General features: G+C 34.6%; 1 protein-coding gene across 1 annotated transcript in view; it reads left to right on the forward strand.

The window, feature by feature from the left end:
• Positions 1 to 18,441, forward strand: part of CysRS (cysteine--tRNA ligase, cytoplasmic) — a 49,013-nt gene that overhangs the window by 4,666 nt on the left and 25,906 nt on the right. The window contains exons 2-3 of the mRNA XM_089099596.1: positions 12,893 to 13,088; positions 15,376 to 15,507. Coding sequence (XP_088955722.1) covers positions 12,893 to 13,088; positions 15,376 to 15,507 — 328 coding nt within the window. The remainder of the gene's footprint in view (positions 1 to 12,892; positions 13,089 to 15,375; positions 15,508 to 18,441) is intronic.

The following is an 18,441-nucleotide window of genomic DNA, read 5'->3' on the forward strand; positions in this document are numbered from 1 at the left end:
TAATTAAAAGTGTGTCTATGTTGTCAAATGTGGGTAACCCAGCCTAATCATTTGAGTTAAAATTTAGATAGGCTAACATTTTTCACAATGAGCTCTTATAAGGAAACACTGGCATGGCTGTAGATAAGTAGCTTTTTTTTATTATAATGGAATTGAGTATTGAGTATTAATTGGCAATTATAATTGAGTTGAAAGCTGAGGAAAATAGAAAGAAGCTAATGAAACTAAAAGGTAAATATTTATTGGTTGGCAACTTCTGAAGGAAATATGCTAATAAAGATAAAAATACATAAAAGGTGCTTAATAAACCAAAATAGCAAATGCTAGCACAGGTATGTTATGTATACAATCAAAACTATAACATAGGCAAATGTCATACAAATCCACCTCATAAACTACATCAAATGTCAAATACTTCCTAAAGCTTTATCATTTTAGTATTACCTTGATTGCCTTTATTTTGCCCTTTGGAGCAAAATAAGGTCCTATGTTGAATCTTTTTGGCTCCATTGTTGACATGGCAGTTAAAAACATTCTACACAAAATATAAAAAAACAGTGACTTTGTTTACAGCCCAGTGGCATACCTTCCAACTAAGAGTGTGCTAGAATAGATGCAATTTAAGCCCACTCGGTAACAGTGACCACAGATAGGTATGATCAAGGAGATCATTCTTCTGTAGTTTAGAATAGACACTGCCACACAACATCAATTTCTGATAGAGTATGCAAGTTGGCTGGGTATGACAAGGAGCATCAGCATCCTAGCACAATTCTAATTAAGGTAATTAAAATATTGAATGAAATAATGGAGAGATGATTTATAATATCTCTTGGCACTAGAAGCAGAGTAAATCATCAGTTGTGGACACTATTAGATTTGTTAGTCTAGTGTTTCGTTTTTCAGTTGTAGGGTTCTCAAGGTCAAGTAATAAATTACAGTGAGTTGGGTAGCTCAAGCAATTAAGTCCAAACAGATATGTAACCTCATGTCCAGAGCTATCAAGGGAGTTCAAGTTGAGTTTTTAGTGTTTTATCCTATTTTGAGTAGTTGGGTCCAAGTTTAATTATTACAGCTCTTTCTTGTAGCATCTCAAGTGTATTTGATTCAAATTTTGTCAGTCCTGGATGCTAAGCTGGACATGCATATTCTAGAGAAGGCTAACATAACTGCAATACCAGTTTACAGACTTTAATACCTCAGTTGGCATCCCTAATGTCTTGTTGTTGAATATACCAAGTGTTTGCAAAAATGAATTACCTATTGTAGTCAGATAGTCAATGTGCTAATTTCATCTTGAATTTCCATTCAGAGTACAACAAGTACTGTATTTTAAAATGTTTCTTTTTTTGTGTGTTGGTAGTAAGAAATTATAGGAAGTGGGGCTGTCAACATCTGCCTTAAATTGCAGCTTGGAGTAATATAAGGATTTTTCCCTGTGAAGCTCCAGAATTGATGATCAAAGTTGTTTTCAATGTTGTTAAGTGACCAGGTGCAGTTGGATGATCAGTAGTTCCCCAGTCAAGTTTCCACCCCCTCTAGAACCACTCAGCATCCAGCCTTTATTTGAAAATGTCAAAAGATTCAGCAGTAACTGTGTCTTCAGAGAGTTTGTTCCAATTGTTGATAACTTGTGAGGAAAAGAATTGAGTGCAGACTCTGGTTGAGGGTAGAATGCTTTACAAGTTGAAACTTGTAAAGCAGTCTTGAACTTTGAAAAAACTTGAAAACAGACTTTTTAGCATGGGTACTGAATTATCATTAATTATCAGTAGTGACTCTGATATTGCTCATCATTTAAGATATTGCTCATCATTTACAGGGGAAATTGGGCTGCCAAATCTAGGAAAGAAAATGTCACAGAAGAGCCCTTAGTTTCACTGACTGTCAGTTTTACTCTTTTTAATCAGTTTTAATTCAATAAAAATTCTCCTCCAGACAGTCTGTTCTGTTGTTGGAGGTTCAGTGCTAAGGTATTTAAGTTGTCAGCAAATTAAAATAAAATTCATGCATTGTGGTTCAAATATAGTTAAAGACAATAAGAAATGAATGTGGGCCTAATTTAGTCTCTTGTGGTAATCCACAAAAAATGTGTAAACATTCAATGTCTCATGATCAGGGTGTTGGACACACTGAAATATATTAAAAAGGAAACTTGTAATCATATACAACAAATGTACAGGAGCCCATAGCCTTAGCTTCTTCCACTACTACATTATTTTCAAAACTGTCAAAAATCTTAAGTATTTTTACCAATATTTTTACGCATGTCTGCATAAGCTCTATATTTTTAGAATATATATTTAGAAATGTTTAATGATGCTGTCCAACATTGCAACCAAATAATGAGCAGTGCTATGCCTGGGTCCAAATATCAATCATTGGGAATACAATTCATTCTTCAATTTGATTGGATTCCAAATATCTTGGATGTTCCATTGCTTGTTGTTAGAGTTCATGGATGCTATTCTTTGCAGGAAAATTTCATAGTAGCCTATTGTTCAAATAGTTCCTTACATGATAAACTTGCCCTTTTTTCACCATAAGTAATAGTACCACTTCCTTCTCTTTGTTGGTCCCAGATATGGCTCTAATAATGCATTTCTAGCATCTGGATACCACTTCCCTCTCTTTGTTGGTCCCAGATATGCCTCTAATAATTATTATTATTATTATTTATTGGAAAACCCGTCATACAAAAAAGGAAAAGACTGAGCAATAAGCAAAACAAAAAAAAAAGCAATACACATAAACTTAGGAGTTATACATAATGCATTTTTAGCATCTGGATACCACTTCCCTCTCTTTGTTGGTCCAAGATATGGCTCTAATAATGCATTTCTAGCATCTGGATACCACTTCCCTCTCTTTGTTGGTCCCAGATATGGCTCTAATAATGCATTTCTAGCATCTGGATACCACTTCCCTCTCTTTGTTGGTCCCAGATATGGCTCTAATAATGCATTTCTAGCATCTGGATTCCACTTCCCTCTCTTTGTTGGTCCTAGATATGGCTCTAATAATGCATTTCTAGCATCTGGATAGAGGTTGTTAATACATTTCACTGCCCTCATTTATACTAAACTAGAGCTGTTTTTCCGGTTTTAGCTATCAATTTAGTACTCCGGCTTTCCATAAGGAAACACTATATATAGAGACTACTTCAAAACATCTTAAAATACTTAATTATATCATTCCTACATGCTGACTACTAAACTTATCCCCCTCTCAGTAATTGGACAAATATATAGTCCAAATTATATATATGCTACTGATTGGATTTTCAATAGTTCTGCTTTTTTATTCCAGCTGCTTGTTTACTGTTTGCTATAAAATTCATAAGAATAAAACAGTTGCATTATTAAAAATTCAAAGAGTATTTGGACTATATATTTGTCCTTTAGGGGAGGGGACTAGGTAAAGTTTAAAAGTCTGCATTTAGGAATGACGTATGCATTTTAGAATGTTTTGAAATTGTTTCCAGAATTTTATAATGTTTCCCAATGGAGAATGGGAGTACAAAATAAATACACTTTGTTAGTCACCAAGCAAAACTCTAGCCTAGGTCAAACTAGAAAGTTCTTTCACCCTAGCAAAATATTTTAGCAGTGTTTCCTATCAGTCAAGGAATGTATTGTATGAACCACGCCTTTATGCATTTAAATTGCCGGGGACTTGATTTAGAGTCTCCTAATGTAGGCACTGTCATATATTTTTACCAAATGATGCGTTATGTCATTTGTGAGTCTCTGTTTCAGAAGATTTTTAACATATTTATAAGAGTCAATCAGATTAGTTTCAACTGACTGACCATACCTGAAACCAAGTTGACATGATGAAAATAAATTATTGGCTGTTAAGTGTTTTAAGATTACAGTGTTAACAACTGTTTCTAGTAGGTTTTGAATTGCAGATGTGACTCTGATTAACATATAGCTGCTTGTATCCTCTTCACCACCACCTTTGTATATGGGGGTTATATGGACTGTATGACAATTCGGTGGGATATTCTTTTCATTGAGTGATGTCTGAAAAGGTGACTGAGGAGGCCTGATATTTCAAACTACAATTCATTTAGAAGCCTTGAGTGTATAACATATGTTCCACATTGTTAGATATAAACTGCCTATTTACAGCATCAGCAATGTCTTTTGGGTAATCTACCATGTGGTCATTCTCCTTAAATTTGTTAACAGAATGGCTATAAGTTTATGGCCTGAAACATGATTCAATACTTGGTTTGGATGGGACTTACTTGATGCAGCTAAATCCTCCTTATGCTGATTGAATAACTTTCTAGACAAGTCTCTAACTTAATTTCATGCCTTGGTATATTTTATGCAATGATTATTGATGTGTATGATCTGCTTAAATAATTTCCATAACTTTTTCTCTTTATTTCTTGTCCTCTTAATATCTTCGGTCATAAGCAGCAGCCTTTTAGGTTATCTAGCCCATCATACTGTAGTGTGTTTCTCTGAAACCCTCAGTGGTATTTTTTCTGTAATATTCCATATCCTTATTAAGTGATTAAGGGTAAATTGTGCCCTGTTAATTCTTGCCTTGTCAGACAGTAATCTGTCTGAAAATATTTGGTAAGAGATGATTTTTCTGAGTGCAGTCCAAGCCAAGTGATAGCTTGCACCAAGGAGGGCAGTGGGGTCTAATTTAGATGTGCTTCATGGTCATCAAATATTGCAGGGCTCAGCAATAACAAGGACTGGCCATCCTAGTGCCTAGTTGGGAAATTTACCACTAGGTAAAGTGAATAGTTAACATGATACTAAAGAAACTGCAACTGATTTATATCCAGAATATGCATAGTTATGCATCCACTGGACAGAAGATAAATTAAAATCACCAGCTATAAGAAGCTTTTCTGTAAATGCAGCTTTTGTAGTAATAATTTTTAGTACTTGTATGATATACCCCCTATCTAACATTCTTCTAATATGTTTCTCTGATGCTCAATTCTAATGAAATATACCTAAATACAATAAAAATATAATACTTTAGAAACAAATTTGGGCTATATATTTGCATATTAGGGGGCGGGGGTAAAGTATAGTGGGTCTGCTTGCCTAATGGTTTAGGTACAACTATTCTGCATATTATGTAGTAAGAATTATTTTCTAACTTCACACTGTCCAAATACTTTACCTCCTGCCCCTCCCCCCTAATGTGCAAATATATATCCCAAATCATATATTTTCCATCTATTCTGTCACTCCTCTTTGTCATGTCTCACACTAAGTGAAAGAAACTAATGAAAAAAACTGTTTTCTGCAATGCATCAATGAGGGTTTATCATACAAGTACCAAATTTTTCTATTTTAATGAGAAACCTCACTAAGTTGTGGAACTATAGTTTCTATAAGTTTGTACCAATATGAATTGACTCACTGGGCAGGTATACTATTATGGTTACTTGTTTATAAGTTATATATTTTCAAAAATCTCTAGTGCATACTCAAGTGCATGCTAGTACCAATAACTCATTACATCACCAAGTCCCCTGAGGCGAATTTAGCTGTGCATGCCCCCTGACCACCCTAGTCTGTTCAAATCTTCACTCTCTCCAATAAAATCCTCACATTCACTCCCTTCTATGAAGTTTCAGTTTGATATTCTACTTTTTTCAGTCCCTGCTAGAAGACCAAAAAGAATAATTTTTGTTGATCTTTCATCTGTAACATGTTACTCACCCATCTTTCTTTCAATATAGTGTAAGAAGGCGTGATCAAACTACATTTTTGTTCAGCCTGTTTGATGTGCAATCAGTCAGATAAGCACCTAAAAGCGTCCGTAGGCAATTCTTCTGGGAAATGTCTTATTATATCTTACTTAACCTTTCAAATTGCTGATGTTTCAAGGCCATATTTGACCACTGTTATTATTAAGACTTACAATATCCTAACCTTATAGTACAATAAAGATACAACAAAAAAGAGTTAAACCTTGAACAAATTGCAACAGAAATTTATTTTTATACCATACAATAGAGAAAACGCACTTATTAATATATCCAGAACTGGTATTGCTGCCACAAGGCAAACATATCAAATTCACCCTTAAAGTGTGGAGGAGGGGTAAAATTCTAAAAGTTCATTATGTTTTCATACAGAGAAAATGATGCTATTTATGGTGCTATTGGGGTCGTAGATTAAGAAAATGAATGTAAAAATGGCCCATCACCAGCATAACAGGGATGTTTTTGGGAATTCCTCTTTAGTGTTCAAAGTGGAAGGGGTTTTGTCCAAAAAACAATGACATATTGTATTTTAGCCAAAAGATGTCCTTTCTAGGGTTTTCTTAGTTGTAGATAACAAAAAAGTGAAAGAAAGGACTTGGAACATACAAAAAGTGACACTTGTGCTATATAGTGCCAAAAATCAAGAAAAAGGAAATCATAATAAGAAAAAAAATGTCTCTTCTGTGAGTACCAGGATTGGTAACAGGTAACACATTTCGTCGCCATACTTATCAAGTATTCCCTCAAAGTGTAAAGGGGGGGGGGTGAAAAAATTTAGATGATAAAAAGCTTTTGAAAGAAATAACTTTATGGGGTTATCAGCATTGTAAAAAAAACAAAAACAAAAGGAATATGAAAATACTCTCAAATGAATATCTCAGTAATTAGTCCTTCACCTTTGAAATTACATCAGCCAATACTGATTTCCTTTCACTAGCTTCCTGAATGATTTCGTACAATGCCATCTAAAAGAGAGGTATATGCATTGTAATTCTGTTGATCAACCCTTGGCTGAAACCTGGAGTCTTATGAGGAGCCTTAAGACATCCAGAGGCCTTACTGGTGGAGGCAAAATAACATAATTTCAGCAAAATCTATGGTTATTTTGCATCCTGCTTGCATTGAAGTAAACTATCTCATGCAGGAACTTACAGGAAAGAAATACTGGACTAGCAAACAGCAGAAGGAGATGGGACTCTCAAGGCAAACAAAGGACCACAAAAGACGCATTGCTTGTCATAGAAATGCTTGAAAAGTCAAATTTGTTTGAAGACTGTTGAGGACTGAAAAATATAGTGAATGGAATAATGGCTCCCTAAGAATCAAACACGGAAGAAGCTCTAAAAGTGGGAACAGCGATTCTTATAGTATGGTGAATAAATTAGTAAAGGATTATGTTTTAAGAAAGAAATGACAATTAACCCTCATGACAGCCAAGAGAGCTGACTCACTGGACATCAAGCACATAGATCCTAGCCTAATCTTCCAGAGGCTCTTGGTTGTTGCAAAACGTCCATCATACCAGAAAGAGACTGCATCAAACACGAATTATGTGCTACTCCTTTGTCACTCTTAATGACAATTGGCTCATGAAGAGACCAAACAAGCCTGCTCTTGCAAGAGCTTTATTTGAAGCCTGTAAAGATATATTGTTCTCCAGATGCGAAACAAGGCAGTATAAGTGTTGCATGGGACATGCACATGATGAAAACTAGCTTGGGAATAGACCTCTATAATTCCATACTTTTCTGCCATGCACTACATGGCTGCAACACCACTTCCCATATACATGGTGTTAGAAGGAATGGCTATGCGTATATTTAAGAAAAACGAGGTGTTCCAAAAAGGTTCTCAAGTTTTCCTGAAGGCGAGGACAGAGGAGGAGATAGTTAGCAATGGAGAACGTGCTTTACTGACTATCTATGGACACATGAGTGATGAAGACCTAAACTCAGCTCGTGATCTTATCTTCCAAAAGAAGGTGTCAACATTCTCGAGACTTGCCACCCACACGTGCATCTGCAAAGTTTTACTTGCTGCACGTCTATCATCAGGTACAAAATTGGAGTGAAAAAAGCAACCTCTACCCTCTTCAGTTGGGATTTAGGTAAAGGAACAGTCATGGATCTGATGATGACTGATTTATCTCTGGCTCCATTGCAGCTTCTGAAAGTTTTAAAGTGCTCCTGTAAGCCTAAAAGCTGTGATTCAGAAAGATGCTCATGCAAGAAGCTGGGTCTGGAATGCTTTATGGCTTGCAAATCATGCTGAGGGATCTCCTGCCAGAATACCATGGAACTTGAAGATGATGACATTGCTTTTAATGCCAATAATTTTTGAAAGTTTCCTCTTTTTAGGTTTTACAAAGTGAAAATAATTGAAACCAAAGTTATCTAGTTTATTTCCTACTCTTTATATTAATTGATTTTGCTACGTTATTAAATGAGCCATACGTATCCTGAAGTCTTGGGATTTTTGACTGAAGATTAACTGAACAAAGAGCAGAACAAATCTAGCATGGATATTCATTTTGCTTCATAATATAAATTAAGCAATGAAGTGTGCTTTTTGTTGTTTCATCTCTAAGCTTTTACTTGTAAGTTTTTCAAACCATATAGAAATAGGCTCAATTTTTTAAAAACCGAATAAATCTGGCTCTACCAACATTGTGAGTCTGCTGTTAAATAGAAGAAGAAGAAGAAGAGTCTCAGAATACTTTTTTGGGCTTCCTGATTGCTGTAGATATGATTCTAGGATCTTCATTTTATACCACAAAGTTTGTCTAAGTTCATCTAAGGTCAATACTCATTACTGGAAGGGTGTGGATTTCGGTAAAATATGTTTCTTGGGTCTGATTTTCTGACTTGTGCTATAGGCTAGACCTATTTCTGGGAGAAGGATCAAATCACAGTTTTGCACAGGTTGTTCTTTTATGTACAACTAGTGTAAAAATCGCCTAAACAGTCCTTAGACAATAACTCTGGAAAATATCCAGCATATCTCACAGAACCTTTTCAAAGTTCCTATATGCTAAAGCTGCATTTGACTGGTAGCATTTTCTGTGTTCAAATCTTAATTTGAATACTTATTTTGCCATTATTTTAAACTCTGTAAAAAATATCCTGCATCTTAGCTTTTCTACTCTTTTTTCATCAGGTATATTGGCCTGTAAAACGTTTTGCTTGATTCCCAAAGAACCTCCGAATTGTCATTTACTAAATCTCTGTCATTCCTTCCTCAGAAAATCCAAGTTGAATTTGATGATTTTTACACATTTCACCTCATAATAAACTACCATAGAAAGTCTCTAAGGTCTTTTCTCAGTATATCACTACCCACTGTCTGATTCAAAGTAAGAATCAAGCAGCAGGGTCTATATGTCTATTACTGCAAACAAGTAGCATGGATACAAACCTAAAAAGCCTTTTTAGGTTTCCTCACTAAAAGTTATGAAATTTGGTGAAATGTTGTGTTATTCCTCAGCTTTTGCTAATCCAGTGGCGTTGATTAACCAAAATAAAGAAAGGGATGATTGTATTTTCAAATATTTAGGGGGGAACAGCGAAAGTGTTGTATTTTTAATTTCAATTGAAAGTACCAAAAAGCTATTTTTTCAATCTTGCAAAATCTAGAAGGGTCCAAGAGGGGCACATACCTCCCTCCAAACAAACTAACGCAATGCTACCGGTAGGGGTTCCACCTAGGGCTATACTTTAAATTTGCACTGTACCCAATTGGATGGAAATAAGGCCATGCTTTTATTAATATTTTAATTATAATGTTTGGTTTGTGTGTATTTTGGTTGTCTCATTGTTGTGTCTATAAAGTACCTTTGTAGGGTTTTCCTTCTATGGGCTGACAGCTTTACGTCTTACAGAGAGCTATAGGATTTTTTTTTTTTGTGTTTGTAAGATATTACAAATAACATTCAATTCCTTATCTACCGATCCAAGTTTAAAGAATACCCTTTGGTAAAGATGTTGCACAAAGGTGGAAAAAAGTAAATCCATTTTCAATAATTTTATTTGTGCTAATTTTTTTTTTATTTTTGCCAATGTTTTTTTTGTCCCAGAAGTATACTCATGAACTTTCCATGAGTGTGAGCTCTCGAAAGAATAGATATACTTTTTAAAGCCCACAATACAATAAAAGTAATTTAATTTCCATGTAACATCAAAATTTGAAAATGTAAAGATTCTACAAAGTTGATTACTTCTACTGAATCAATGTAATGTTTTTTTTTTCTTAGAGGTTTTATTGTCAAGAATGCTCTTAACTATGAGTATGAGAAATTGTGATTGGTTGGTATTTGACAGTTTCTCTAAAATGAACAGTGTAGGAAAATCCAATTGCTGCTTTTGTTTATATATACTACACTATTTTAAGAGACAGGATGTCTATAATCATTTTTTTTGTCTTTGTGTATGCCTGTTAAGGTTTATGCTCCCCTTGCATTTTTTAGTGTCTTATTCTTCTGTTCTCCTACAGTTTCAATGTAAAACAGTTCGTGGTAACAAACTGGTGGTAAGTAAGGAGCAACCTGGCTCAATAGTAACCGAAAGTCTAAAAAATGAAATTTTGATACCAATAGATACATCAAGAGAATCAGATTTTTATGCTGATTTCAAATATATAAGCTTTATCAAGTTTAGTCTTACCCATCAAAAGTTGCGCACCTGAGAAAATTTACCTTATTTTCGAAAAAAGGGGGAGACACCCCTTAAAATCACAGACCATTAATGTGAATCACACTGTCAGATTCAGCATATCAAAGAACCCAACAGTAGAGGTTTCAAGCTCTTATCTGCAAAAATGTTGAATTTTGTATTTTTTGCCAGAAGAAAGATCATGGATGCGTGTTTATTTGTTTTTTTGTTGTTTTTTTTTCCTAAAAACCTAGAATATCGCGAGAGGGCTCATTCCAACGGAAATTAAAAGTCCTAGTGCCCGTTTTAAGTGACAAAAAATGGAGGGTAACTAGGTCCCCTCTCACGCTCTTTTTTTTCAAAGTCACCCAATCAAAGTTTTGAGATAGCCATTTTGTTCGAAATGGTCGAAAAATATAATAACTATCTCTTTGAGGATGATTAATCCCTCACAGTCTCCAGGGGAAGGGCTGCAAGTTAAGAACTTTGCCCAATGTTTACATATGGTATTGGTTATTGGGAAGTATACAGACATTTTCAGGGGGGACTTTTTCTGGTAGTGGGGGGGGGGGTCGGGGGTTACTTGGAGGATCTTTCCATGGGGGAAGGGAAATTGCTATGAAGGGGGGGGGGCATATTTCCCAGCTTTATTTAAAAAAACATAAGAAATTAAATAAAAAATTTCAACTGAAAGTAAGGAGTACTTCAAAACTGAAAACGAACAGAAATTATTACGTATAAGATTGGGTTTGCCCCTAGTCAATACCTCGCTCTTTACGCCAAATTTTTTTTTAGTACTTTCATAAGAGCTATTTATTGTAATTAACGGCCTTTGTGATTTAGGGGCCATTCTTAAAGAATTGAAAAAAAAATTTTAACTTTAGCGTAAAGAGCGAGGTATTGATTAGGGGGCGAACCCCCTAACATACGTAATAAAAATATACGAATATAGAAGTTTATTACGTAAGTTAATTCGTAAGCTACGTATATTTATTACTAAAAAAAAACGTTCGTAGATAAAATTAAACAACTTTTGAGAAAGCAATTTAGCCAAAAAAAGTAAAATTAATATGCAAATTTCGTTTTAATTATTCATGTACAGTGAGCAAAAATCAAACCTGCATTTATTCAAAAACATTCAGAAATTAAATAAAAATACAAGTTTTTTTTTTAACTGAAAGTAAGGAGCGACATTAAAACTTGAAACGAACAGAAATTATTCCGTATATGAAAGGGACTGTCCCCTCCTCAACTTCCGCTCTTTACGCTAAAGTTTGACTCTGTGTTCACAACTTTATTTACGCTAAAACTTTAGCGTAAAGAGCGAGGCATTGAGGAGGAGACTGTCCCTTCATATACGGAATAATTTCTGTTCTTTTCAAGTTTTAATGCCGCTCCTTACTTCCAGTTAAAAAAAAACTTGTTGTTTTGTTTAATATCAACAGAAAACGACAGTTTTGTTATTATTCCATAACTGAGATTTAGTTCTATCTATTTACCAAATAATATTTTCTAAACTGGTTCTACCAAGGCCGTATCCAGGGGGGGGGTCACCCGGTTTGAACCTCCCCCCGAAATTTTTGACCGATTCGAAAATAAGTTGAAAATTAGTAAAACCTAGGTAAAAATCAGTAAAATTAGTCGAAAACTGAGTCAAAAATTAGTAAAACCACCCCCGAAAAAGTCAAAATTAGTAACCCCCCCCCCCCCGAAAAAAATCCTGGATCCGCTCTTGGGTTCTACGTAGTTTTTTAGATGGAAAATACTGGAAATATTTGTTGAGAGTTATTGAATAGAGGACAATTTTCCTAATTTCAAAATAAATTTAGATCATTCTTCAGTAAAACGTTTAAAGTAATATTGTAATTCTGGCTTGGTGAATGGATTGATGTGGGGTTAATGACTCCAATGGTATAAGTATATTCGCCTTTTGGTGGAAGTTACTGCTGCAGGCTTGTCGCAAAATATCTTGTTTCATGATCAACATATACCTAAAGGGAATGTCTCTGCTAAGCCTCGTTTCAATCGTCGTTATCTGGCAACGCTCTACAATACCATGCTCTCCCCAACATCCTCTACATTACCCCTTTCTAGAAGATTCTTACAAACGCTGATAAATTGAAAATCCGTTTCACTCTCTTCTGTTTTGCAAAATATCTACTGAGATATCCATTTTGGACAACCAATTTAAAATTCATCAGTAGTTTTTATATAGCAGATCCTACTATAGCTGTTACTAAACTTGTTGACAAACACAACCGAAAATTTTCAAAACATACTTGGAACCAACGCCTTCTGCACTAGTCACATTCTCATAGTTGTATAGTACCACTTTTATTTTGTTGTTGTTGTGCTCTGTCACTTTCATTTTGCAGGAAGACGGGTTTTCAATAAATAATAATAATAATTAAGAACGAGAGAAGAGGAAGTAAAACCCTAACCTGCACTCCACAATATAGACTGATAGATGCTGTAAATCTATTTTCTATTGTAGATGCTATGTATCATTTGATATAATCAGACGTGTCCTGGCTGACTATTTCGAATATGATGTTCAATATGTAATGAACGTCACAGATGTAGATGATAAGATCATTAAGAAAGCTAGGCAAACGCATCTTTTCAGAGTATACACCGAGGCAGATCATCCCGTTGATAAGTTGGTGAAGGATTGTGAAGAAGCTATACAGGTTAGCTTTATCATTATGATCGTTAATGTCTGTCATAGCTTTGAAAAAGGGGGTGAAAAGCCAAGTATGATGAGCCTTGTAAATAAAAATGTATAAATTCTAGGAAAATAGCATTTGATAAAATTAAGGCACAGGAAACACGAATTGGAAATCGGGAATACGAAAGTGTCACTGAAAGTAGGCTATTTTCAGCCTTCAACCTTCCAACTCTTATAAGTTACCATAGTTTCGCTTTCAGGCAATGGGTTTAGACTTTGACCTAAGGGGATTTATCGAAATCTATTTCTATTTCACATTTGTAAAGTAAATTCATTTTTATATTCCAATTGAGCTGACTAAAAATTAAAAAACGCAAGAACGGCATGGTTTGGCGCGCTGATATTAGAAGTTTTCGCTAATGGAGATTTCGCTAATGAAGCCCTTGCCTTTGAGACGGTCAGCCGACGTTGAGGCTCACAAAATGCTGTTTAAGGTATCGAAACCTCTTAATGGTCCAGCATCAGAACCAACGAAGAGCTTATAAAATTGTCGTCTAATTTTCAATATTGAATTTATTGAAGCAGCGTTTAATAGTGTGAAGACTGTAATTTGTAACCTGATCAGCATGTGTTTTTCTAACTTAGCTGTGTATTAAAGGCTGTACTAAGGCATGTAGCTGAATCTCTGATTAGAATATGACAAACCTGAAAGTGTAAATAGCCATAATATTTCTATTAACAATTTCATAATGTAAAACAGCACACTTTGGAGCATTAATAAACGCGAAATTGCTTGTAAATACAAGCACCAACTAGTTAAACTATCCAAACCAATCTCTTCTAATCATTCTATCCAATCTAACTATCTAATTATTCCATGTTTCCAGGATAATTCTTGGGGGGCGAGGGGGGAGGTACAAAAAACGCAACATAAAAGTGTTCATGTATTTTTATTGCGTTTTTACGAGTCTGACTAACATTTTTTTTTAGGGGGGGGGGTCAAACCTCCTAACCTCTCCCCTGAGTACGTCCTTGTCAACATGGTTCGTTCTCAAATCACCAGCAAATTAAAGCAATTCAAATTATAGTTTCTAATAGTCTTCAGGCAACCATTTATGAATGAACAAAATAGGCGTCCCTGTGGAACGCCACTGCTCTCAGGGAGTGATGACAACAAATGTATTCTCCGCTATTACCCGCTGAGATCTATCTACTGACTAATATTAGAATGGCTGGTAAGACTGGGTGATATTTTTTGTTTTAAGAAGGATTTTATTTTTCCCCTTTTCCCAATATTGATGCCAATGAATACTCCTTGAGTATTTCATAGAAAGGATATATTTCAACCTTATGTGATAGTATATTAGCTCGTGCCTTTATGTCCTTTTATTATTATCTGTGGTTTTCCAACAACCAAGGAAAGGCCTCGTCCAGTGATTTTCTCTAATGTAATTTATTTACCTTGTTGCTTTTGGTTTTACTGTTGAATTATAGGCTTTGAGTCTACTTTTTAACTGTTTATGCCAAATTTCTATAAAAAAGGTATATTTTGGGATTTTTCTGACCAAAATCATACAATAATCTGGGAAATTTGGATAATATGGGAAAACTAGGAAATTGGATTGTAGACTCCTTGTTTGAAGGAGTCTACAGAGAACATTCGACTGTTAATAATCTTAGGCATGGAATGAGCCCTGAAGAAAGATCCACATAGGCAATCAAATATGCCACACTTCACAGTGCTATGACTTAGAAAAATAAATGTGAAATAGAAAAACTGCTTAAAAATAATATATTTCTTCTCATTTTAAATAGCTTTACACTTAAGCTAGCAATAGCTGTTCAGAAGTAAATCTGTTCTTCATATCATTACTTCTGGGAGGAAAAAACGTTTTACTCGAAGAAAAAATTTGGAGCCCATCTCACAACTATAAGAGTTTCATAGCAACTACATGCATCAAATTAAAATTGTCTTTCAACAGATGGCTGTTTTGTATGTTCAGTGTCTTTTAAATGAGCGTCTTTTGTGCACAACTTCTACCTCCTCCCACTCTTCAATGGCGATGTCCTTCTATAATCTGACAGATATGGAATGACATTTAGTGTCACTAATGATATTTATTTATGCTTACGTAAAAAAACACAGTAAAAAGAAAAAAAAGAACACAGCATTGACTTTTTATGCTCACCATAGAACAATTGACTTTATCAAATATTTATAATAAGCCAGTTATGGCAGTTGACTTCTTTTTCAGTTCTTGTGTTTGTCTTTAATTTAGTCATCACCCATTAAATAACTTATTTTTCAGCATCACAAGGAAGCAATTGCCAAACAAACTGATCCAGATAAAATAGGCCTGTTTCAAAAGCAACTGGAAGTAATTACAAGGGCGTATGGCGATTTGAAAACAACTGATAGTGCAGCCAAAGAGAGTAAAGAGGTTTGTTTCCTTAGTCTTTGAAGATTTATGGCTGTACATTTATAAGCTACTTACTGCAGATTTATAGGCTGCTTTGAAAATGTCAGGAGCATAGACTTATGACCATAAGGAGGTGACAGAATATATCAAAGAATGGGCAATATGTAGTGGTTTTAGAGGCGCGTGCATAAGGGGAAAGGCCTCTGTCCTGATCCTGGTTTACATAAAAAAATTCAGTTTTTTTATATTATAGCACCCCCCCTCCTTTGTCGTTCAAGTAAAATTGATTGTGTTTGCCCCCCAAAAAAATTCTATTAGATTTCCCTTGAACTCACTATGAACATATTGTTTTAAATTCCAGGGACATAGATTAATGAATGTATAGGGATATGGCAATGTTTTTTTTAGGGAACCTAGCAAAAGTTACAGAACTTGCAGAGGTTAGAGAGGCACATGTAGGCTCCTTGGCCTGTCCCTTTGATGTCTCTGGATTTCTATGATTTTTATTATTCCCTATAGTTTTATTTAATTCATGTCTTAGCTGTTTTGACGACTTTGACTCCGCAACTACTCTTTGAGCGTGTATCAATAGTTGGACTGTTGGACATTTTGGCAGATCACACTGTCAGATAATATTCAATTCCATTAATGCAAATTGTATGGTATTAGTTATGAGTATTCAGGCTTAGCCCTTAGGGGGCAAAGAAACGGTACTAGAAGATGATTTTGCTTGGAGTCAAATATACTAACATGGGTATTTTCAGGCCTCAAGTTTTTGCACAGAGGATGCAACTAGAAGCCCACGTAAAGGATGACACAAGAATTGACATATCTATGTTTTATTAATCCAAAATAGGGTTATTTGACTTCAGTTTTTGACCTCAAAACTTTGTTTAGATTGGGTTTAATTTTCAGCATTTCTTATGCTGAATTTTGTATTTTGAGAATGAGTAAGAAAAGGTTAACGTTTTTAATGGTAAATATGTCAAAATACTTATTGTAAAGGTAAGGGCTTATTAAATTTTACCTGAAACACTGTGGAAATTTAGGTTGCTGATTAAAACTTAAACTCGGAGCGTTCGTGTTTATTCATAAGTTTAAAGTATTAGCCACATACATGCTTTGTATTTTGAAATAAATTTCAGTAGACAACTAGTAGATTTGCTGGGAATTAACAGTTGTCTATTGGTGATCAATCCAGACATAGATCCTTGGGCGTCACGGGACAATGCTACCCTGCTACCCAATAGTGCTGACAGCACATTTACACATATTTTATTTCTTTAAACTTCTTGTTTTTGTTATTATGAATGGTCCAATGGACTGATGATTAACGTATTTACGCCTGTTATTCTGGTAATTGACATAGAAATAAACTTTGTTATTGTTGTGTTCAAAATCGCATGTCTGTCTGACAAAAAAGAAAATAACAAAAAACTGCAGAAATGAACAAAGCAAAAGTTCTTTCAAACGTACATGTGAATTGAGTAACACAAGTATTATTCACAGAATTTCGAAGCTTCGAAGCGATGCAAAAAAAGACCTTTTTTGTTATTCCAAATCTTTGATAGATTGGGTATTCTTGCCTTGGTTAGAATAATATTTCCTTCTTTATGGAGTAAAATAGTTGTCGGTGCTCTATTGGGTTCAATGTATCACTTTCAAATTTTTATTCTATTACAAAAAAAAAAATCACCTCAACTTCAACAATTAAAGGGCTGTATAGTCGTAGAGTTTTGACAGCAAAAATACAGCCGTATTTAGTCGTATGCAGCCGTATTCAGTACGGTTATATTTTATGCCAGCCTTCAAACTAGCATTTCTTCGATACTTAACTTCAGCGTTTTTTAGGCCCTCTTTATAGTTTGAGAGGTTTTCTGAGCGTTTTTAGGCTGTCTTTTTATTTTGAGAGATTTTTTGATTGTTTTTAGGCCATTTTTATAGTTTGAGAGATTTTTTGAGCGTTTTTAGACCGTCTTTATAGTTTTAGAGATTTTTTTAGCCTTTTTAGGCCGTTTTTTTAGTTTTAGAGATTTTTTGAGCCTTTTTAGGCCATTTTTTTAGTTTGAGAGATTTTTTGAGCCTTTTTAGACCATCTATCTTTTTAGTTTGAAGAATGTTCGAGCGTTTTTTAGGCTTGTTTTACTTTGAGAGATTTTCTGAGTATTTTGGAATATTTTAAATACAATATTTGTGGAATTACATACTATCTCACCTAATTGATAATTGATGACTTTGCTTCTGTTCTTCTCCTGAGAAAAAGGTAGCCCAAAAAGGAATCCACAATAAACTCCTTTTGGCTTCCAGCAGGTTTCTTCGGACTATTCATTGGGTATTTCAAATAACAAGACAATCGTAAAATATATAAAAAAGCCTTTGTTTCCTTTTGCATCATTTTTTTTCTTCTGTTCTACATTTGTGAAGGAATGTAAGGCTTAGAAAATTATTTTCCCTGAGTGTTCATGTTCTCTAAATTCAAAATCATTTGCCAAGAATGTACCACATTTTCAGTGATTATACCTAGATAATTGTTTGCACATGTGCGCTCTTAACTCGCTGAAATAAAGTGCAACGTTTGCCTAGAACTTAAGACAGAACAAAATAAATTTGTGGTTATGCCCAAAATTTAAGGGCATGCTCTAGAAGGTTATTATATATTGGGTGTATATGAAGAGGCGTATCTACGTTATATGTGGTTAGTGAGATCAGCCTTGATTTAAGCATCGGTTTTCTAGGCGCTAAAAGAATTTACTCAAATAAACCAAAGAAGAGACTACATTCTTTGTGGGGCTGTATTGCTTCTAAAGTAGCGAAAAAAAAAACTAACTAAATATTTTTATACTTAAAGAAAAGAAGTAAAAATACGACGAAAAAATTTACACCAAGAAATGAATCTTGATCAGAAATATTAAAGCTCTTAAGAATTTAAAAAGAAGAAAAAAAACACGAGAAAAA

Source organism: Artemia sp. Qi Xiang Cuo, chromosome 13 (genome assembly GCF_049724085.1).
Source record: "Artemia sp. Qi Xiang Cuo chromosome 13, ASM4972408v1, whole genome shotgun sequence".
In the NCBI taxonomy this organism is placed as follows: Eukaryota; Metazoa; Arthropoda; class Branchiopoda; order Anostraca; family Artemiidae; genus Artemia; species Artemia sp. Qi Xiang Cuo.